Here is a 24,362-nt window from a genome sequence, read left to right as displayed (position 1 = left end):
TTGCAACAACCCATAAAATCCACTGACAGTCCATATAATGCAGGAACATTGTGGGCCCTTCAGGCAATGAGATATTTTTTGTAGGGTATTTGATATTGGGTTTTCAAGTTGTTGTACAGATTGGTGTTCAGCTACTGCATATATTCACCAGAAAATAGGGGAAAATCAAATTAACATTATCACCCTTGTAAACGCCGCTCTAGAATCACGGACATTAATCTCTTCTGCTAAACGAACAACAGTGACCCGAAACTTTGCAGTGATGAAATTCGCATCCATGCCAAGTGTCCGCAAGGTAAAGAGATTTCTCCATTAATCCGGAGACTTTCTGCAAAACCAACAGGACAGAGCACCGATCTTCAGTGCAAAACATGATATATTACTAGTGAATGTAGAGTGGAGGAAGTGCTCCTGATCAGATATTCGTGAGATTAATACTTATTACACACATGTGACAGCGCAAAGCCTACAGAGTCCAATCACTAAGTAAGCAGAACCTGGGTTTCAGGCTTTCCTCTCTTTAGGTGCAATTTTATTACTTTTGTCCACCATAACTTATTGCTCTCAATGGTCCAAAATGGGATGTTTTCCAGCATAATGCTTATGCGTTTCAGGTGGAAGAACCCTTAATATACAGCTATGGGTTTTTATACCCGAAACGCATATGCATTATGTTTTTTTTCAATATTTTGCCTTTTTTTTTTTCTAATTCTAACTATTTCCCTTTGGTGCTGGAGAACATCATCCTTCGGACCATTGAGAGCTATCTGACTCGGAAGTCAGACCAGTGCAAACTCCGTGGACCACACCCAGACCACAGATGGTCTACCCTGGAAGTCTCCTGGGATACTTATCTTTACCACAAGTGGTGAGCTAAATGGACATGCTCTCTATTATTTGTTCATAGCAACTTAACACCTAACTGAGGGATAGGAGGTAAAACCGACCATACACATTTGATGGCTGTTGTCCAAATGATGCTTCGGCTGATTGTTTGTTCCATGGCCATCTCGGCAGTCTTACCCATACACTGGAGCGCGTCTACATTCTCCATGAGAGAACCACTGCCAGTCAACTCTGTCAGTGGGTTATCTCCAGGAGAATAATGTGATCAGCAGTCTGAAATCGGACATTCCCGATCAATGCCACCCCCAACAATCAGTAGGCTGGTGCCCCCATACACAGTGTTGGCCAAACCTGTCGAAAAAGTTGAGCGCGACCAACATTACTCTCATGTGTATGGTGGGCTTAGGTCTCCAATCACCAGGGGTTCAAATGTTTTCCAAAGACTAATTGCCACGAATGTGCACCACTGCTCCATTCCCTGTGACTGATGGAGAGAACTGAGAACAGAGCTTGGCTTTCTCAGTCCATCCAGTAACCAAAGACTAGAATTGTGGTCGCCATCCCTCCATTTAATAGGGGGACTTCAAAACCCATTTGTGGCATCAACGGAACACCCACTGAGCAGAGATAAAAAAATCAGCGGAAATAGGGAATTCTTTGCAAATCATCTGATCTCTCTAATAACTGAAGCAGAAAACTCTAACAAAACCTCAAATTTGTATCAGCTGCAAAACTTTTGGTAACGACTGTATAATTAAACATAATGCTACCATAGATCACAGACATATAAAGCAATGTCCACATCCACAATGTCTCCTTTTAAAGAGAATCTTTTGGATGCCAAATTTTCAGATTTATCTGCTACACTATGAAATGTAATTACGGTAACACTTACCGCTGACTTCCTGAACGGGGCTCTGGATACTCCCTGCTGCTTCCAGTTTGTCAGGAACGGTGGAGCCCCCCTCTAAAATACGGACAAGTTCCCTCAGTCTGATACATTCGTCCTGGAGGTTCTGGACGCCATCCTTGCGCTGCTGTCGGGCCTTAGTAGCAGGATTCATACTAAAATGAATCACTTTTACTTTGCTTGGATCATAGGAACCCTGAAAATAAGAGAGAAATTTGTTATTACTGCCTGCGGTTCATCTACAGTGTTCTGTATTATCCACGGGGGTCAAACATTCATCGCTTTTCTTATTTCGGATGAGAAAAAAAGTTTTATGTTTTAAACGGGATATGCAGGCGAATAAAAAAGTCTGCCGTCACTCAATGCGACCGCCGAATCCTAACAGTGTGCAATGTACATACTGTCACGATTCTCCTGAGTTCACAGAGTGACTGCGATTTGCACACTTGCAGTCAGCCATGCTTTTCCAATTCTGGAGACCCCCTTTAAATCGACAATGAAAAATATCAGATACTTTAACTGGCGCTCAGTAGTGATGAGCGAATATACTCGTTACTCGATATTTCCCAAGCATGCTCTGAGGTCGTCCGAGTATTTTTTAGTGCTCGGAGATTTAGTTAGCCAGCATAAGTACATGTGGGGGTTGCCGGGTTGCTAGGGAATCCCCACATGTACTGCTGGCTAACAGATGTAAATCATTCAGCTGCGGCAAGAGCAACTAAATCTCCGAGCAGTCATAAATCCTCGGAGGTCACCCCTGAGGGTCTCATCTCATCTCAAGTAACGAGTATATTCGCTTATCACTAGCGCTGAGTAATAACATATCCTTAGAGGGAGTCTGTCAGCCCAAACTGATAGTATAACTAAGCACACAGACTATTAGGGGCTATTAAGAATCGCACCTTTATTCTTCAGAAACTGATGTTTAATCAAATATGCTAATTAGGGTGCATAGTGTGCCCAAGAGGCTTGGTATACTGTTCCACCCACTGGTTGTGCAAGTCCCCGCCTCCTGGACTAGTGATGGACAGCACTGGCTTGCCTGCCTGGAGCGAGAAGTGACTGCTGAGATAGCTCAGGAAAGCAGGCACTGTCAATCACCAGAGAAGTAGGCATGCAAAACTAGTGAGTTTAACATTGTACTGAGCCTCTTGTGCACCTGAGGGTGCACCCTAATTAGCATATTTGATAACACTACAATTTTTGATGGATAAAGGTGCGACTTTTAAAGAGGCCATGTCCACTACAAGGCTGTGTGCTTAAAGGGGTTGCCTGGGACTTAAACATTGATGGCCTTTCCTTAGGATAGGTCATCTATGTCTGATCAGTGGGGGTGCACCAATCATCTGTTCCCAGTGGCAGCTGCACAGCTCCATCGACTGCATAGTGGTCACGGCTGGGTAGCGCACATTCACCCCCTATTCAAATCAGTAGGAAGTGGATGTGCAGTGCCTGGTCTCGACCACTATTCTGCACCATAGCTGAGCAGTTCCGTCTGCCAACACTTGGAACGTCGGGCGTCTCAAGTGTCGCAACCCCACCGTATAGACACTGATGATCCATCCTAAGAATAGGCCATCGATGTTTAAGTCCTGGACAACCCCTTTAATTGTTCAGTCAGTTTGAGATGACAAAAGCTTTTTACAAGGGGTCGACTCCTGTCTGGAGAACTCCGGTGATCATCAGAACAAGATGCATTCGGCTTCCAGAGAAAGCAGAGCAGAGTTGAGAAGACGACGTGAGTGACACAAAAGCTTTGTAGCGCTGCTGTCACTTCATTGGAAACATGGATGAAGATCTCAATGGTCACACTTCTGTGCTCGCTGCCCCTCTCTGCTCAAAGGTGAACCTGCACTTGAAATTATGCACCTCATTGAAATGCAACTTGCTTGGCTTTCCAAGGAACGATAACATAATTTAGACCGAACCGGGTCATCCTGACGAAAATGCTGAGACAAGAGGTCACTCATGTTCGAGTAAACCCAAGTCTATCTTTTATGAGATGCGGTGTCAGAGTGCGGACATCCACAGTCTCCTCACCTCCCTGCTTTACTAAACCTGTGAAGAATTCTTCCTTAATAGAACTTAAGGTAATTGTCATCTTAAATTTACATTTATTACCATTCAAACATTTTTATAAGGGACTAAATTGTGCCTATGAGGAATAACTGGCCTTTATACGACTGCTATGATTTCTTTATAAACAGCATAAGCAGACATAAGGGATTCCTGCCCCGTGTAGGACAGATTAAAAAAAAAAAGCAGCATGGATGACATTGTACACTACTGAGCAGTGTAGCTGTGAATTCAGCACTAGGGTGAGATACTGTAAAACCCTTAAAAGCAGCAGTACAACCTGTGTGCATTACCGCTTCTCCTCTCTATAGTCTTCATTAAACAGCTGTAATGTGATCTCGCAGTGAGCTGACAGTCTATCTTGATGAGAGTAAAGTGGATTTAAGAGGTTTTTCAAAGTCGGTGGGGTGTTTAGGAGAAGCGGCTGAAAAGTGGAGAAAAAAGCATATTTATCTGAAACTATATTTTACAGAGTTTCTTATATATGCCTGCACTACAGATTCCTAGGGTGGAAAAAATGTGAACCCTGGAAGACGCAAGGGCTGACTGGACTAATTGTATTCCTTTAATTAGATACAATCTTAGTTCCAAAGATTTATTTTAGATTTTTCAGTTACATATAACATCTACAAACGGGAAGAAAGATCTGGGGCTAAGAGGAGCTTCCGGGATTGTGATGACCCAGCGTTCGAAAATAAAATACATAGACAAGAGCACCGACTAAATATATGATATGGCATAAATGACGAGACACACAATCTGAAAAGTGAATCATCTCGCACCCAGAGAGCAGTAAATGTTCACAGGCATTAATAAAAAAATAATCACCATGCAATGCAAAGCTCGGGTATAAAACTCGATCTCGCACACCGCCATATACAACATCCCTGGAACACAACACACATCAATCTCTCTGAGCATGAAAACCAAAAAAGGTTTCCAATGTCTAAATGAGTACAGGTACTGCACCTGGTATAATAACAAGAGGTGGACACACCATTGTGCAGCCGCGTATAGGCTGAACAGGGTCGGGGCCACAACCACCTCTAAAGCAGGAAGAAATGGGAATTATGAGGAGCACTGGGACTTCAGAGGGCCCATCTACTGTTCATGCACAGGGGTCCTCTTCTGTCTGCGTCCGCCCCTAATAGCTACAGGTAAGTGGTAACCATCCTTGTAAAATGAGAGTCATATAACACCATAGGAATGGGGAGCAGGGTGACCAACTATAACCGGTGGGGAGAAGCCGGAAAGGAAAGGGGTGGAGGGGGAATAACAAATGAAGGGAAGAAGGAAAGGAAGTAGAGAAGAAAGGAGGGCAGGGGTGAAGGTAGAAAAGAGGATGAGAAAGAAAGGAGACCCACAAGAAAAGAAGGGCAATCCGGGAAGAATATAAAAATGCGAGGCAAGGACGAAAGTTGAAAAAAAAAATAAAAATAATAGAGTGAGATGAGGACGAAAGTAAAGAAGTGAAGCCCGTAAGAATGCAAGGGAGTGAGGCCAAGAACAAACAGAAGGGAGACCAAGAAGGAAAAATAAGGAGAAAATAGGAGAAAGAAGGAGAAAGGAGAAAGAAGGAGGAAGAAGGAGAAAGAAGATGAAAGGAGAAAGAAGGAGACAAAAGAAAAAGAGAAAGAAACAAAGAAAAAGAAAGAAAGAAAAAGAAAGAAAGGAGATTGAGAAGGAGATAAAGTAGGGAGACTGAGAAGGAAAGTAAGAATGGATGGTGGGATGAAAGGAATGAATGGTGAGATTGTAATTAAGGAAAGAGAATGGTTGATCGGAAGCAAAGAAGAGAGGTTAGGAAAAAAAGGAAAGAAGAAAGGATGACAAGAAAGAAAGAAAACAGGGTTCTGAGGAAGCAGAGAAGAGGGTAGGAATTAAAGAGAATGGGAAGTAACAAAAGAAAGGAGAATGGGAAAAAAGAAAAGAAGGGAGACTAAAGAAAAGAGGCAGGAGGCTGAATAAGAAGGGAGGATGGTAAGAATGGAAAAAGGAGGGTTGGTAGGAAGCAAAGAAGAGAGGATAGGAAGAAAGTAAAGACATGTGGATGTGAAGGAGTGATGGAAAGAAGGGTGGGTATGGATGAAAGTAAGAAGAAATGACAGGAAAGGAAAAATGAGGGTTCACAAGAGGTAAAGAAAAAAGAAAGGGTTATACAATACGAAAAAAAAAGCAGGGTAAAAAATAAGGAATCATAGCGGTAGGGTAAAATGGAGAGTTGTAATGATGGGAAGGTGGCAAGAAATTGGACAGTGGGAATGGAATAAGGAAGGTATGTTCTGAATGAAATAAAGGCGGGAAAGTGCAATGGAGGAGAAGGCCATGAAAAATAAAGAATAGAAGGCACTATGCTGAGCCACTAAGCAGTGGTAAGTGCCAATACTGAAGACCAGACTGAGGACTCCAATTTCATTATTACCGACACTAAGTACAGCCGGAGTACATTACACTGAAAACATATAATTGTGGCACAGATAAGTATACGGTAGAGTCAAAGAGGCACATACTTATCACTATATACATTTCCATCTATTCCTGAGTCCCCATGTACTGTTATTAAGCCATTACATTATATCTCATCCCTTCCAAGCCAATAACAACTAATTATTACCGGCCATTAGGGGCGAGTGACGGCAAACTGGTGAGTGGATTACACAATGCATCGATAACCCATTCACTGCTGATAAGGAGGCCATGAGGAGCGGCGCTCCCCTCTCGTGGGCATCAGAAGTCCCTGCGGCTCAATAAGATTTTCATCTTCAGCTGTTTTTTTTTTTTTTTTCCATTTTCCTTGTCGCTCCGGTGAGCAACTCTAACAACATCAGACCACATAAAATGTTATTACTTTGGTCTCTAGCTTTCCTGAGTACATTGCCCGGTAAAGTTTGTCATTTTTACAACTGCACAGCAACCAAATGCACAGTTGACACCGAGCGCTTCCATCTTCCATTTGTTGGGAGCGGACATTGAGATTGATAGGGAACAACTTACCAGGAGACCGGACTTCAGGTCTCTAAATTGGACCGTAAACATCTGTAACAAGCTGAGCTCGGCTGGATACTACGGCGATGACAGGACCTCGGCGTCCACCTCTAATTCCGGAAGAATGGAGCTCGGTGTAATGTGGAGCAGGCGATTACAAGATGGGGAAGATTTATATGTTCCGTCACAAAGCAAAACATCAACTGCTAATAACATAGAAGGTAAAGGTCGTCCTCGAGGACTATCTGCACTAAAAACATCGCTTCCCTTTGTCCCCAAACTAGGAAAGTGGCAACAGTTCAATAAAAAGTTGTCTTCCCGCGCTCCAAACACAATCTGAAGCTAATTGTCTTCCTGCGTAGTGGCATCAAGAGAGTCTCCATCTACCAGATACAGAGAAAACTGATTACTGTACACAAGACCAAGAAATGTACCTGGGATAATGGTGCAGGATACATTGTAGCACAAAGGGTGCAGAAAATGAGGCACATTTGCTACATTTAAGTTCCAAAGATAAGTTTATGACTCTTCATGTTTTCAGTGCACCAAAAACGTAACGTCTTACAACTTCAGCAAAGTGGATGAGATTTATAGACATCTCATGCCCATGTGCCATTATTCTGGCCTGCGGTGCGTGTTTCAAATCTTGAACATCTCAATTTCTCTTGCGGCTATGTTGAGTTTTATGTGCGGATTTACCCCATAGAATAGCGTTAGATGCACTAAATCCACAGGTAAAAAATGCACATGCGTTTTTAGGGCTTTTCCGCTGAAGAAACAGATCAAAAACACATGGTATACTCACGTGATCAAAAAAAGTAGCCAAATACCAAGAAGTATCAAAAACAAAGCAGATTAACAAAGTTCGACATACCAAAAAGAAGCAAACACACGCAGATAATAAAAGCATGGGAAAACAAAAACGCATTCAAAAGCGGAAGTAGCCAAGTTTACCTAGAAGCTGCACAATTTCTGCAACAAAAATGCATGAAGTACTCATCGTGAAAATGTAGCAGCATTGCAAGTAGCGCTACTTGGCGATATTAGTAAAGTTACGGCAGAACCGCAATCTCAATGTGTCCATCGGATGTAGAAAAGTTGCAGATGAATTCTCAACATGCTGGACTTGTAACCATCGTTTCAATTCTTTCATAAATGAATAGGACACAAGAAAATAAGAAACTTTGTAATGCTTATTTTTAGAGAACTCTGCTTCTTTCTCCTACTGGACTGATCATTCATTGTCAATTCATGGGTAAAATTTGGAGAGGCAGGAGAGGCATGGTTTAGATTTACCGCTGCGCTCTCCATGCCATTGCATTCGAAAAAGGAGGAACAGAATTCCAATCAGATCGGAGGAGACAGCAGGAAGGGAACTGAACACACCAGGGACGGTGACCAAACAAAGTGGCACGTTAACATTTGCGAACCCTTCAACATTTTCCATATTTCTGCTTAAAGTTGAGCCAAAAAAGTAATTTTTTTCATACAAGTCATAAAAGTAGAGAAAACAAACAAATGTGTCAAAAATATTACACTTTTTTATTGTGAAAAACTATTTAATATCGCACTTCTGTGAGCGGAAGAAGAATGTGAACCTTTGCTTTCTGGATCTGGTGTGACCCCCTTGTGCAACAAAAATGGTCTCTAAAAGTTTCCACGAAGATTAGTCCTACACATCAGTTTGGAGGAATTTTAGCCCATTCCTCCCTAGAAATCAGAGAGTCAACTGAGTTATGTTGGGGGCCTTCTCCCATCACCCACTCGCTTCAGGTTCTTATCACAACATTTTCATAGGACTAAGTTTAGGACTTTGACTTGGCCATTACAAAACTTTAACTTAATTCTTCTTCAACCATTCTTTTGTAGAATGATTTGTGGCTTTGGAGTTGTTGCCAAGAGGCATGAACCATGTTTTCTGGAGATTCAGCTCAAGGACAGATGTGCTGATATTTTTCTTCCTAACTTGACGTTTAAACTCTAAAATAATTGTTCCTTCAATGATGATAAGCCGTCCTGGCCCCGATAATGAAAAACAGCCACAAACCATGATAATACCACCACTGTGTTTCACAGATGGTATGGGGTTTTTATGCTGTAATGTAAGTGTTTTACTTTCTCCATACAGCGCAAATCTCATTTAAATCAAAAAGCTTTATTTTGTTTGTTTTTTTCCCATCTATTAAACACTGTTCCAATAGCCTTCTGGCTTATGCAGCTGATCTTTAGCAAAATGCAGACAGGCAGCAATGATCTACATGGAGAGCAGTGGCTTTCACCTTGCAATCCTGCCATACACTCCAATGTTGTTAAGTGTCTACTCATGAAAATTAACATTAATGTGACAGAGGCCATTAGTTGTTTAGAGGTTACCTTGGGTTATTTTGTGATCTGGCAGCCTTGTTCTAGGATTGATCTGTGATAGTTGACCACTCCTTGGGAGCATATTAATGCTTTTGAACTTGCACCTTGTTGTACACAATAGCCCCGGGTTCATAAAAATGTTCTCGTTTCTAGCTTAAAACACTTTGAAAAGTAGAAAAACTTTTGCTCAACTGGAACAGAAGTAATATATCTGGCGAGGAACACCAAATTCATTAAGGGACGTGTGCCTCTTAATAAATTCAAAATATCTTATTCCTGCACGCCGCAAAACACCATTCTTATTGAACTGTGGCCAATCTTTCTGACAATTAATTGGTAGAGTCCAAACTCTTTCGAGATCATTTTATAACCTTTTCCAGCCTTTTGAGTATCAACCACTCTTCTTCTGAGGTCCTCAGAAATCTTCTTTGTTTGTGCCATGATTTACGTCCATAAACGTGTTGTAAAGATCAGACTTTGATAGATCTTTACAACAAGATATGCTGGCTAACAGATGTAAATCCTTCAGCTGCGGCAAGAAAAACTAAATCTCCGAGCACTAAAAAAATACTTGGAGGACCCCCGAGCATGCTCGAGAAATCTCGAGTAACAAGTATATTCGCTCATCACTACTTCCTACCCAACATGAATAAACTATATTAGTGGTGGTCCTATACGGCAGAGGTCAGGTGCAGGGGGTCCTCATATGACTGCTACCCCATTGGGACCCTCCTATAGGCAATGCCACTCCTCCTGTATTATTAAAAGGGTTGGTTACAACACTTCATGAATTTGCTATTGTGCCCAGTGGTAAAATAAAAAAAATATTGTACACACCTCCCAGACCGGTGTCACTCTTCTGTATAGTGTACCCCGCCGGTCTCCTCTTCTGCATCAGATGACCACCGCAGCCAATCAAATTTAATATGGAAGACGGAGGAGCAGCACAAGTCTAGTAGGTGAGTGTACGTTATTTTTTTATTTTACCTCTACCGTGGCCCAATGGCACATTCATAAACTATCTATAGTGGGTAATGCCTTTAAGTGATTTGGCATTGAGACAATTTTTTCCAGATGGTCGGACATCAGCCGGGAGAGAAACAATGATTTACGGTAATGCCGATACAAGCTGCGGCTGTGCGATACTGTGTAAATATATTCTATCCCGCGCTGAAACTTTTTTGAAAAATCCTTTGAATATTAAAGTGACTTCAACCTTAACTTTAGGTTCATGTTTCAGCACATTTAGGATTAATAGTAGGAAAAAGTCCCAGCCAGCAGGAACGAACTGCCCTGCATATCAAATTCATTTCCCAGATGAATTTGCACTGTAAGAAGGAGAGAAAAAAAAAAAGAAAAAAAAAAGCACAGATAAGACTAAATCCTAATGCATATTTATAAACTACACGGCATACAAAAATAAATCAATATTCTCTCACTAAATGTATACGACTTGAATAACTATGAGTTTGCAACTTACAATTGGTTCACCTACGTCTTGGCAGATCCTTGTAAGCTTCTCTCTGCATACTAAAAATTCTAATTAGTTATGTGCTTGACGAGCGGAAGTCTGGAGTGTTCCCATCTACGGCTTAGAGGCTTCAAAGCTTCATGCATCAAATTGAAACACTTCTGGATATAAAGTACATATGCTGGTAACAGGGGGAATGATAGCAGCAGCACGTACATGTCTAATAAAGGGGTAATGTTTGGGAACACGAGAGCTCATTGCGGTAGTGGTGGGGGAAGGGGAGCAGACCAAGTCGCCCTTTAGAGAGGAGAGGCGAGTTAAATCCTGAAAAATTAAATATATAGCTTGGGTCAGAAAGTACAAATGTGTGCACCTTTCCCTTTCTCATGTAGACACATGTAGCATAAAAAAATCCCGACAAGACAACACAGTTTTTTTTCTTCCTAAACCCTTCAATCCATTCCACTTTTCTTGGGAGATCTCAAAAAGGAAGAACGCATCTGTATTTCATTTTAGAAATAAAAAATGGAAATTATGAAACATGGGATTTGTAAAGAGATTCTATTAGCAGGTTTTTACTACTTCATCTGAGAGCAGGATAATGTGGGGAAAGAGACCTGATTCCAGGGATGTATCACTTTGATTACTGGTTGCAGCAGTTGAGATGAAAGCTAAACCCACCTACATCCCTGATTAATAGCTCTGTACACTGTATATTGACAGTGAGCTACTAATCAGTGCTGGGAGAGTGGTTGGACCAGGAGGCATGTGAGCTGTAGTTCTGCATTGTTAATCATCTGCTGATAAAACCCTCATTGAATTGAAACAGCAGCACACAGCCTAATACGTGACACACAACTGAAGACAGTGTCTAAACCCCTTTGTCATGCTGCTATCAGATTACATAAATATGATTTTACCATAAGTGCTGTACCCAGTACACTAAGTGACATCACTGGAATCAGGGTCTCTTCTGCCCCTATATCATGCTGCTGTCAGACTGGGCTCTTTCCTCTTACTTTTTTCTTCGATGATCTCACAGGTTCCCTCATCTATTATTCCGCTCTCATATTTACCCACTTATTCATTTGTAGGTCTTCTTTATGAACGAGTCTGCTTTTCCTGTGTGGGCACTTCCGGCTCAATCACAGCCATGCCAGTATTGGCCGATGTAATATGTAACAAAAAAAACCCCAAAAAACGTGGGGTCACCTCTATTTTTGATAACGGGTCCAAGTAAAACAGGAAGCTGTTATTTAAATAATAATAATATAAAAAAAAAAAAAAAACAGCACAGGGTCCCCCCTATTTTTGGCAACCAGCCAAGGTAAAGCAGACAGCAAGGGGTTGGTATTCTAAAGCTGGGAAAGACCATGGATATTTGGCACTTCCCAGGATAAAATAGCAGCCCACAGATGCCCCAGGAAAGCCACATCCATTAGATGCTCCAATTCTGCACTTTGCCTGCCTCTTCCCACTTGCCCTGGTGCCTTGGCAAGGGGGATAATATTTTGGGGTTCATGTTAGCAGTGTAATGTCCTCTCTCATCAAGCCCAGGGGTTAGTAATGGAGAGGCTTCCATAAGACATAGCTATTACTTGTCTCATAGTCAAAAGTAATAAACACACACAGAAAAAAAAAGTCCTTTAATTGTACAAACACTCCCCGACTCCCTTTTTCCCATTTATTACCTTTAAAAAAAATCTACGACTCTACTACATCCGGATGCATGTTTTTAAATGGGACAATGGTTTTCTGATGTTAGAAAACATTTCAGCTTTGTTTGCCAAATCGTAATGTATATGATGCCGGAAATAAACGCAAAAGACTTTCAAGACCTCCGAAGGTAAAATCAATAAGATATCGGCTGCTAATATTTTACTCAATGTTGCTCTGTATATACAGAATAATATAGAAAAACTGAATACAAATAGAAAAAAAATTGGGTTGTGAGTGACAGAGAGGAAGAAAAACAGACTCCATGTCTGAGCACTATAGGTCAATAATCCCTTGCACGGAGAGATTATATTTTTATGTATTTCTGTGACAGATCAAGCTTACAAGGCCATACTAAATATCAGATTTGTATGCAAGTCAAAAAAAATCCATCATCTATAGAAAGATTACTTCTCCCAACATTTACAGTCTACCGATGGCCATCTCTCCGACTCTTACTTATAGCCTGGGAGATGATAGATTTCGTATCTTAAGCCCACAGGTGGTGCAATGAAAAGGGGAAAAAAACCCTTACGCTGGGGGATCTTGAAATTTACCGTATGAGGAGCAAAGGGATAACCGCGTTCTGCAAGGTCCATTGAGGAACCTTAAATTCTTTGTGCCTCGGGAGTCTGCCAGTCATCCTTGACACAAATCTGGTTCTTGAGCAGTCTGAAATCTATGCAAAACTACGCAAGGATGAATGCTATGTAATCCTCTGAATTGTATGAGTATGTTCAGCTCTGAAAGTAAGAATCTGAATGGCAGACAGAACCTCCAAGGACCATCGTAGACCTGCCTGGGAGCAATTAATGATGACACCAAGCTCAGCTAGATTGTGCAAGCAATCAGACAAGGAAGCCATGCATGCAGCTGTTCCTGAATGGTCTTCCGATTCCAAGGCGAGATATATCTGGGTACGGCAGACGAGCCGGGCGCATCCTATAGAGTCACATTTGGGAATAGCAGAACTGATACAGACTGTGTGTTTGGTAATGAGGAGATGCCTTCTTGTAATTAAGAGGTAGTTAATTAAAATGTTCCTAAATCACGCCGAAGTGTTGATGCGGAACGACCACTGAAAAGCTCCACGGCTGGGGTCAAGATTTATTTATTTATTTTTAGGATTTTTGTTCTTTCCCCCCCCAAAATAAAAACATTAAATTTGGAAACTAATCTGCAGTGATAACAATTTTTTAACCTGAAATTGTATATTCTCAATACAACGGAAAATCAAGATAAAAGTTTGTTACAATACAGATCTTCAATTCTAAATTTTTGGTAAGGTTTAAAAAAAAAAAAAAAAAAAAAAAAAAAAGAATTGAAGGATTTTCTTTAAAACTCTTGTTATTTTTAAAATTTAGAAAGAAACCCATTTATTTCGTATTGAGTTAGAACAAGTTTTCTTCCTTTTTTTTTTACTATTCCCAACAAGAGCCTCATTTTTCAGATGTGACATGTCAATGCAAATGGTGATAACTTTGAATTGCTTCTGCATATCCCAGTGATTCTGACAATGTGTATTTTGTGAATATTTGCACTCCATGAAAGTTGTAAATATAGGTCGATAAGATGTGCTTATTTCTATATATATATAAAAAAAAAAAGTTTACAAAATGTTTAGAAAATTTACCATTTTCAATTTCTATGCCCTATAGTAGTCATAAAACAAAATACCGTAGTTAAAATAGCATTTCCTATAGATCAGCTTTGCTTTGTACTCAGTTTTCAAACATCCTTTAATTATTTAAGCCCCCAATTTTTCATTTTAGCAAGGGTAAATAAAGGGTGAAAATAGGCCCCACAATTAGTAACACATTTTCTCCTGAATTCGGCAATATCCTACATATGGTTGGAAACTACTGTTTAGGCCCGCGGCAAGGCTCGGAAAATCAGAAATGTTATCAGGCTTTTGGAGAGCAAATTTGGCTGGAATAGTTTGTTGGATCCAACTGTAGAGCCCTCAAAGTGCCAAAACAACGGAAACCATCCCCTACGGAGATCCCATTTTGGAAACAACATCCCTCAGGAAATCCATAGGTATGTCATCGATTTCTTTACCATGGGCTGTGTGAAAATGAAAAATTACATCTGGTACATTAATAAGTTGATTGATCGTAAAATGTTTTATCTTTATCACGACTACAAAGAAGAAAAGGAATCAGTAAATTATTACCCTACGTCTCCCAAGTGCAGTAATATTCTATATGTGGTCATAAACTACTGTTTGGGCACATGGACGTGCTCAGAAGAAGTACCACTTACCTTTTGTGGCACATATATTCCTGGAGCAGCTTTTGAGCGACATTTGCTGGGTCTTTAAGGTGTCAAAATAGCAGAAATCTCCAGAAAGTGACCCCATTTTACAATTTACATTTAACTAATTTAATCTACAGGCGTAGTGAATATTTTGACTCATCCGGTGGTTTCAAGAAGTTAGTGCACAGTGAAAATTGCCAATATGTCATTTTAGTGCCCAATACATAATGCCTAGTTTGTGCTTCTAGAGACATGTTCCCCCAACAATATTTTAAGTGGATTGTGCAGAACTGAACAAGTGAAGACTCACCTCAATATGAGGTCTAACACCCCAACAATCAGCTGAAAACGGCTTGGGCAATGGCCAGTAGGAAGCAATGTATGGGAAGAATACAGCAGCCCCAGGTGGCTGAAGCTGCGTATTTTAGTACATACTACAACTGCGAACACTGAGCAATTGGGCTGCCGCGTTTCGCCCAAACAGCACTTACTCCCGCCAGAGCAGTTTTCAGTTGATTGGTAGGAGGGCCGGGCATTAGACCCCACAAATCTCATACCAATAACCAATCCAGCAGATAGCTCATCAAGTGTTAAGTCCTGTAGATCCCTTAAGGGTGGATTCTCTCCTCCTCAGCAACGCAGTACAAAACAAGACATTAACTGTGGTTTGGGCACACTGCCATCATTGCAGGATATTAGACCTTTCAGTTTTGGGCTAAGGCTACACAGCGGTACGTGTCGCCCCACAGCAGTACGTGTCGCCCCACAGCAGTTGTATGAAAAGTAACACAACAAAAAACATCTGTGCAACTTGTCTGCCACTTGCTGTTGTGCAACTATTTTAGAGCTTCAGTTTTGCCGTAAATGAGACAGCAAAGTCGCATGTAGGTCGCATGTTGTGTGCAACTTGAATTGAAGACTATGGTAAGTGAATCGGTGGTGCGACTTGTGACCAGCAACAGAAAATCCTACTTTTGCCCATTTAGTGCAGGTGTCCTACTTTTGCCCATTTAGTGCAGGTGTCCTACTTTTGCCCATTTAGTGCAGGTTTCCTACTTTTGCCCATTTAGTGCAGGTTTCCTACTTTTGCCCATTTAGTGCAGGTGTCCTACTTTTGCCCATTTAGTGCAGGTGTCCTACTTTTGCCCATTTAGTGCAGGTTTCCTACTTTTGCCCATTTAGTGCAGGTGTCCTACTTTTGCCCATTTAGTGTAGGTTTCCTACTTTTGCCCATTTAGTGCAGGTGTCCTACTTTTGCCCATTTAGTGCAGGTGTCCTACTTTTGCCCATTTAGTGCAGGTGTCCTACTTTTGCCCATTTAGTGCAGGTGTCCTACTTTTGCCCATTTAGTGCAGGTGTCCTACTTTTGCCCATTTAGTGCAGGTTTCCTACTTTTGCCCATTTAGTGCAGATGTCCTACTTTTGCCCATTTAGTGCAGGTTTCCTACTTTTGCCCATTTAGAGCAGATGTCCTACTTTGTCCTATTTAGTGCAGGTATCCTACTTTTCCCATTTAATGTAGGTGGCCTACTTTTGCCCATTTAGTGCAGGTGTCCTACTTTTCTAAAAGTTACTATTCTTAAAATCCTTTATTGCCCAATATTTGACTTTAGAAAATATTGAATTATTTGGGTGGCTTTTAAGCCATTTTCTTCCCACAACAGATTTATATTTTGACATCTTGGAAAGGACTTTATTTTAAGATAATTATTAACAGTTACTTGTTCGGAAAAATCCACATTGCGCCCATCTATATATATAATTGTCTAAGGGTTTTTCCGTCTGTCTGTCTGTCCCGTTTATTCATTCGCTGATTGGTCGAAGCCGCCTGAGCCTCGACCAATCAGCGACGGGCACAGTATCGACGTAGAAATCCCGTGTCTCTGATTGGTCGAGGCCACCAGGCCTCGACCAATCAGCGACGGGCACAGTATCGACATAGATGTCATAATGGTTGCCATGGCGACGATGATGTCATAAAGGTTGCCTCGACCAATCAGCGACGGGCACAGTCTGCTGCGAATTCTGGAATCATCATTGTCCATATACTACGGGGACATGCATATTCTAGAATACCCGATGCGTTAGAATCGGGCCACAGTCTAGTTATTTTATATTCTACCTGATATCCCAATGTCTTCATTATTCTCTGATAATAATGATTTATCTGTTCTCTCCGCAGGTCGGGAATAAAATAGAACCTATAAGATTCCAATATCTGACCTAGTAAGTGTTCATCGCTATATCAATATCCATCTCCCCACTAGTGCTGATCTTCAAGACGACCATCCGATGCGCTCTCCTTCCAGATTTGGCAGGCGATATGATGCTGGAAGCGACAATACCCGTTGTTAGGGTTGGCGGAACGCACCGAATAAATATATATATGTATATATATATATATATATATATATATATATATATATATATATATATGTACAGAGAGAGAGAGAGAGAGAAAAAAAACAACCAGCACCCCTAATGTGAACATGTGCAAAGCTGCAAGCTGCATCATATAGACAAAAAAACACGGCAGCACATGTACATGAATCTAGGCCATGTGAAAACACAGACAAATATTCAATATGAATTATACTTCAAAAATATTTTTTTACAAATATTTTTCAAAAAAATTTTTTTCATAAAACTTACAGTAATGAAGATTCTTAGCGCATAAATTGGCCAATTCATGTGTGCCCATCAACCACGGCAAGGTGATCTCCCTCTGATGGGTCATGTACGGTAGAGTAGAAGTATAATTCATATTGAATATTTGTCTGTGTTTTCACATGGCCTAGATTCATGTACATGTGCTGCTGTGTTTTTTTGTCTATATGATGCCACTTGCAGCTTTGCACATGTTCACATTAGGGGTGCTGGTTGTTTTTTTTTTCTCTATTTAGTTATTGGATGTGGCTGCATCCATACTGATCTTGCACTCCTCCCATTGACCTTGCAGGTGGCGGTAATCAGCTCTACCTGCCCATAAATTGTAGGTTTAGCCCAGAGTGACATGTTTTGTCCATAGTTGTAGGCTGGTGGCCCAAGAGTGGCATGTACGGTAGAGTAGGACCCATCAGAGTCACTAAGAACAAGATGCTGTGCCCTGTTAACCTCACAGAGGTACACAGCTACCAACCAGAGCAAACTGTGGTCATGCAGTCAGAGAAAACAAACAACTCCTCACCGGAGGTGCCGGTATTCTAGCGGCTTATTTCAGCCAAACCCTAACTGCATCCAGACATGACCACACTGGCGCTGAGCTCATAGACATTGGTTTGATACTAGCGCATGGCCGTGCGGCCATGCAAACCTTTTATAGTTGCAGCAACTTCAGGACCTTCCTAGAGGACCAATGGGAGCTACTACAGTACCTGAGCAACTTCAGGACCTTCCTAGAGGACCAATGGGAGCTGCTGCAGTATCTGATCATGTGACCCCCGACCTCCAATGAGAGGTCTTACCCTGGGCATGCTCAGAAGGGGAAAAGCAGGACTTAGTCCCAGAGACGTCTGCTCGCCGCTGACCAGTACTAGCTACAAAGGCAGAGCCTGGAAGAACAGCAGTAACCAGTCGCCCAGTATCAGCCTGAGCCAGATGCTGGGACCGACGTCTCCGCTGAGCAGGCTCCACTGCGGCTGGAGAAGAATGGGAGACTGCAGGGGAGGTGGTTCAAGATTCCCCCTGTTCAGAGGCGGGAACTCGACACCTAACACCCGTACAGGACAAAGAGGAAGAGCTTGTTTTTCTGTAGACACTGAATATATACAGAAGCTTAATTACTTTGACTATCATTCCTAAGTATCTGTTAGATGCATGAAGTCACTGGGGTATTGAAATATTTCAGTTTGCAATGTACTTTGCGAACTTAAAAAAAACGTATATGATACTTTTCCCGTACCTCTAACTCTACTTTTCTTGTGTTCATAAATTCAATTACCTGGCAGACGCCTCTGAAATCCATTAATGATAATTTTATTCTGCGTTAGCTGTGAAACTCCAAGGCAGATTCTTATCTGATGTTGCGTTTTGGAATTCTGATGCCTTGTGCTGAGGCTGAACGGTACAGGCCTGGCAGCAAGAGGGAGAGGGTTCAGAGAGGAAAGGGAAAAAAAATAAAGGCTTTTCTTAAATAGGAAATGTCCTATCTTCATTTACAGTTCAAAGACAGAAGCAAAAAAAAAAAAGGGGAGATTCAGAGATAAAGATAAATTATACAGGCTTTTTTCTAGAGTAAAGAATGCTTAAAAGCAAAGTTTCACAATTGTCTGATCGTCTGCACTGCCTCTTCCATCCATGTTACCGAGAGAGAGGGACATTGAGCTGGTGCCAAATGAATGAGAACCGATTCCAGAATTATCATTGAGGACATAGATGTCCAAGAGAGAAATGATTTTTAAAAAGCACAAATCCAAGATTATAGCCTGATGAAGACCTTGAGTTGAGGTAGAAACCTGATGTCCCAACGTTTCATCCGTTGTTTGCCGGAGCCGTAAAAAATTAGTTCTCTGGCGGATGGAGAAAACATCCAGAGCATCGTTTTTTTCTGTCCGGCGGAAAACCGCACAACGACTGATCTGGCCAAAAACGTATGAAACGCAGGTGTACATGGCTGAATCTGGTGACCGGATCTAGTTTTTAACAGAAATCATGCATTTCCAGAATTCATATTTTCTCTCTCTCGCTTTCTATAAAATTAGGCCGGCGTCACACTAGGCGTATGAAAATACGGTCCGTTTTTTACGGCCATAATACGCAGAAATGTTCCCAAAATAGTGATCCGTATGTCATCCGTAGGCAGGGTGTGGCAGCGTATTTTGCGCATGTCATCCTCCGTATGTAATCCGTATGGCATCAGTACTGCGATATTTTCTCGCAGGCTTGCAAAACCGACATACAATAAAGTTTTACAGACAGGAGCACAGCTGCATTTGCAGAGCTCCTGGGTGTAAAATGATTTAACCCTTTCAGATGGATTTACAGCGTGGGACAAGACTGAACGACGGAAGGTATGGAATATTGTTGTTTGTTTTTTTAACTTTGTTCCAGGTGACAAGGGTCTTCAGGTGGATTAAGAGTATAATAAAATATTAAAACACCAGGTGTCTTTAGTTCATTAAAATACTTTTTTAATAATGTGTGTGTGTTTTATTAACCATTTCGTACTATTGGATTAATAATGGATAGGTGTCATAATTGACACCTCTCCATTATTAACCTAGCTTAATGTCACCTTACAATAGCAAGGTGACATTAACCCTTCATTACCCCATATCCCACCGCTACACGGGAGTGGGAAGAGAGTGGCCAAGTGCCAGAATAGGCGCATCTTCCAGATGTGCCTTTTCTGGGGTGGCTGGGGGCAGATGATTGTAGCCAGGGGGGGTCCTATAACCATGGTCCCTCTCTAGGCTATTAATATCTGCCCTCAGTCACTGGCTTTCCCACTCTGGCGGATAAAATTGCGCGGGAGCCTACGCCAATTTTTTTTACGGGATTTAACCCTTTAATTTAATAGCTAGAGACCCCAAATTTTACACAGAGACACTTGTTACATTAGTAAAGAGGAATATGTAATAAAAGAAGGGATATGAGATGGTTTACTGTATGTAAACCATGTCTCATATCCTGTCGGGTTTGTGAAGGAGAGAGGAAAAGCCGGCAATTGAAATACCGGCTTTTCTGCTATCTAGTGCTGAAATAAATATAAATATATACATATATATATATATATATATATATATATATATATACACACCTATTCTATGTGTACACATTAATTCTACCTATTCTATTCTGTCAGTGTGATTTTACTGTACACCGCACTGAATTGCTGGCTTTTCTATAGAACACCGCTGTGTATTTCTCGCAAGTCACACGCATGGTCCGTGTGTAATCCGTAATTTTCTTGCCCCCATAGACTTTCATTGGCATATTTTTTGCGCAATACGCTGACAAACGCACCATACTGCGATTTTCTACACCCGTAACATACCGTATAATACGGATCCGTAAAACACAGCAGATAAGAGCTGGGCTGTACCATATGCAATCCGTATTTTCTGCGCCTCTCATAAGTCCGTAAAACATGCCAGTGTGACGCCGGCCTCAGCCTTACTCCTTTGGTGACTTGTGGTTCCTATGCATTTTGGTTGAGCATCACTAGCCCGTTGATGGTCCTGTGAGCCTCTAAAGTTCCTCCTGGCACTCTTTATCCTGTTTTCTCCCTGCTTGGAACCAAATCAACATAATCTAAAGATTTTCTAGTATTTAAAAATAATATCCTTTAAAAAGGTGAGTCTTGACACTAAGGTCTACAGGACTCCAAGAAAGTGACAAGAAACCAGCTTTCAGCGTTTTCTGTTATTCCCGTAGAACTGTAGGAGACCACCTCTTCAACTAACTCTATGGAAAATACAGCAGGAAGCTGAATAGGAGGTCAGAGGATGACATATCTCTGTGTGGTCGCAAAAGTGGTAATTACACCCACTGGAGATTTATAGAATAATCTGGATAAGTGAAAATAACTGTAGATTAGATGATTTTCATATTTGATCATATCAATCAGTAATGAGGAATACAACCTCTCCACTATACATAGATAAAACCATTTATTCTTGTGCGATCCAAAACAGAACATGCGTGACGGTACGGTGCACAATCTTGGAACTTTTTTTAAAAAAAATGGGTTGTGACAGCAGGCAGAACTGTAAAAAAGTGTCGTGGGTAGAGTGACCTCTGCCCCTATCTGATGGTGTCTTCTACCCGCTGTCTGCACTTTGCTACTCTCACAAGACATTTGGGCAGATCAGAAGAAGGTCCAAGACTGTCGGCCGAACCGTCACATATGTTCTATTTTGGATCAAACAAGAATTAATAGTTTCACCTACTTCTCATAGTGGAGTTCTTTATTACTGATTCACACACATTAGATGGTCAGCCGCTCCCGCCAACATTCAGCTACAATATATATTAGAAATAAATATAAAATTTCCTGCTTCACGTTAAGTTCTGGCTGCTTCAATTTAACTCTGCCTGACAGTCCAATGAATAAATACAACCAGATCCACTGTAACAGATTAAACGTATTACACATACTAATCTACGCCACTGATGTCTTCATCTCCTTTTTATTCATTACTGTATTGATTGACTAATTGCTTTTAAAGATTCTCCTCATTTGCCTAGAATTCAATTCTCCTCATTTGGAGATTTAATTTGCGTTTTCAATTTTGAGCCGGGGTCAGGAACATTAAGAAGGTGCAGGGGTGATGAGCAGATAGAAATCCTCGGGGGTTTTGTTGCATGATGGCCTTCTATCGCTTAGGGCTAAAGCTTTTGATTTCGCATGGATATGCCCCCAAAAAATGAATATATATATATATATATATATATATATATATATATATATATATATATATATATATATATATATTTGTCTAAGGGGTACTTCCGTCTGTTTTAACTTCCGTCTGTCTGTCGCGGAAATCCCGGGTCGCTGATTGGTTGCGGTCGGCTGGCCGCGACCAATCCGCAACATGCACAGTCCGGCCGCGAATTGGCCCCTTCCTACTCCCCTCCAGTCAGCGGCCACATAGGGTTTTAGCAGTCCGTTAAACGGACTTATGCATAACGCGGTGTAACGCAGTCCGTTAACGCTGCCATTAACCCTGTGTGACCAACTTTTTACTATTGATGCTGCCTATGTAGCATCAATAGTAAAAACATATACTGTTAAAAATAATAATAAAAAAATCATTATATTCTCACCTTCCGGTGTCCGTGGCAGCCTGTCCCGCTCCTCGTGACGCTCCGGTCCCAAGAATGCATTGCGGCAATGACCAGAGATGACGTAGTGGTCTCGCAAGACCGCTACTTCATCACGTGTTAATGCTGCAAAGCATCACTCGGAACGGAGCGTCGCCATGGGCATCGCTAAATGCCTGGGCTGGATCCGGGGGCCGAAGGAAGGTGAGTATATAACTATTTTTTTATTTTAATTGCTTTTTAACAGGGATATGGTGGCCACATTGCTATACACTACGTGGGCTGTGTAATATACTGCGTGGGCTGTGTTATATACTACGTCGCTGTGCTATATACTACGTGGGATGTGATGTATACTGTGTGGGCTGTGCTATATACTATGTGGGCTGTGTTATATACTGCGTCACTGTGCTATGTACTACTTGGCTGTGCTATATACTATGTGGCTGTGCTATATACTACGTGGGCTGTGCTATATACTAAGTGGACTGTGCAATATACTACATGGGCTGTGCAATATACTACATGGCTGTGCTAAATACTACGTGGCTGTGCTAAATACCACGCGGCTGTGCAATATAGTACGTGGAAATCTCCATAAATAAACAACATACATATTCTAGAATACCCAATGCGTTAGAATCGGGCCACCATCTGGGGTGTGTGTGTGTGTGTATATATATATATATATATATATATATATATATATATATATATATATATATATATATATATATATATATATATATATATATATATATATATACATATACATATATACATATATACATACATATACATATATATATATATATATATATATATATATATATATATATATATATATATATATATATATATGTATAAAATATAGCAGATTTCTCAAGTCCCGCAAATGAAAACTATGAGAAGTTATGCGGTGATACATTTATTTATTTATTTTTTTTTTTTTTATAAAGGACCCCAGTGCCCACTTGCAAACAGACAATTTATTTTTACACACTTACATCGCCATTAATTCCACAGTGTTTTACAGACATTACCATCACTGTCCCCATTGGGGCTCACAGTCTAGATATCAAAGCTATAATTTTCAATTAAAGTCTCTAATAAAAATCAGTGCAAACAAAATATCTGCATCAGTTGTAAACTATTTCCATAGTTTTGGGTTATAGAATTTTTTATTTGCGTTGCAGCACAAAAATATTTTCATCGATTAGATACATTAGAATTTATTCTCATTTCATATCTTTCTTTTACTGTATGCGATAGATGTACGGACATAACAAGGGTACGATACATATGCTGGTCATAAACAAATACTTAGGAGACGGAAAGAGTAAGAAGAGAGAGAAGAGAACAGGGAAAAGGGAAAAATATGAAAATAGAAGGACAGAGGAAATGCAACACAAAAAAAGAAAGGGCAGGAAAAAGGAGATGGAAAAGAGAATAGAAAACAGTGAAAAAACGATGAAAGAAAAGATCGAAGAATGGAGAGAGAAACTAGAAAGCTTGGAGAAGACAGAAGGAAGAGGAGAGTAATCTCAGGACAAGACAGGAGAGGGAGAGAAGGGAAAACAACAAGTACAAAAAAGAGATGAGAGAAAGTAGAAAGACTGCAAAAGAAGGGGAAAGAATGCAATATTCAGTGACATATAAAGTTTGGGCACCCCTGGTCAAAATTACTATTATTGTAACCAGATAAGCAAGCGGAAGATTAAATGATCGCCAAACTTTAGGCCTAAAGTTAAAGATGACACATTTCTTTTGTATTTTAGGCAAAACAAATAACATTTTAATCTTTTACATTTTAAAAATTACAAAAAGGAAAATGGGCTGATGCAAATGTTTGGACACCCTGAATGGTTAGTACCTAGTAGCACCCCCTTTGGAAAGTATCAGAGCTTGTAAACGCTTTTTGTAGCCAGACAAAATCTTTTAATTCTTGTTTGAGGGATTTTCGTCAAT

General features: G+C 40.8%; 1 protein-coding gene across 4 annotated transcripts in view; it reads right to left on the bottom strand.

Moving 5' to 3' along the window:
* Window positions 1-24,362, bottom strand: part of MAD1L1 (mitotic arrest deficient 1 like 1) — a 696,770-nt gene that overhangs the window by 292,243 nt on the left and 380,165 nt on the right. For 3 of the 4 annotated variants that reach the window (XM_077274781.1, XM_077274783.1, XM_077274782.1), the window contains one exon: window positions 1,742-1,952. In XM_077274781.1, coding sequence (XP_077130896.1) covers window positions 1,742-1,952 — 211 coding nt within the window. Of the gene's footprint in view, window positions 1-1,741; window positions 1,953-4,125; window positions 4,150-24,362 lie in introns of those variants that run through there. The other variant, XM_077274785.1, reaches the window with a different exon arrangement.

Source organism: Ranitomeya variabilis, chromosome 7 (genome assembly GCF_051348905.1).
Source record: "Ranitomeya variabilis isolate aRanVar5 chromosome 7, aRanVar5.hap1, whole genome shotgun sequence".
NCBI classification, from domain to species: Eukaryota; Metazoa; Chordata; class Amphibia; order Anura; family Dendrobatidae; genus Ranitomeya; species Ranitomeya variabilis.
Note: the sequence above shows the minus strand (reverse complement) of the source record. Positions and strands in the feature narration are given on the sequence as shown.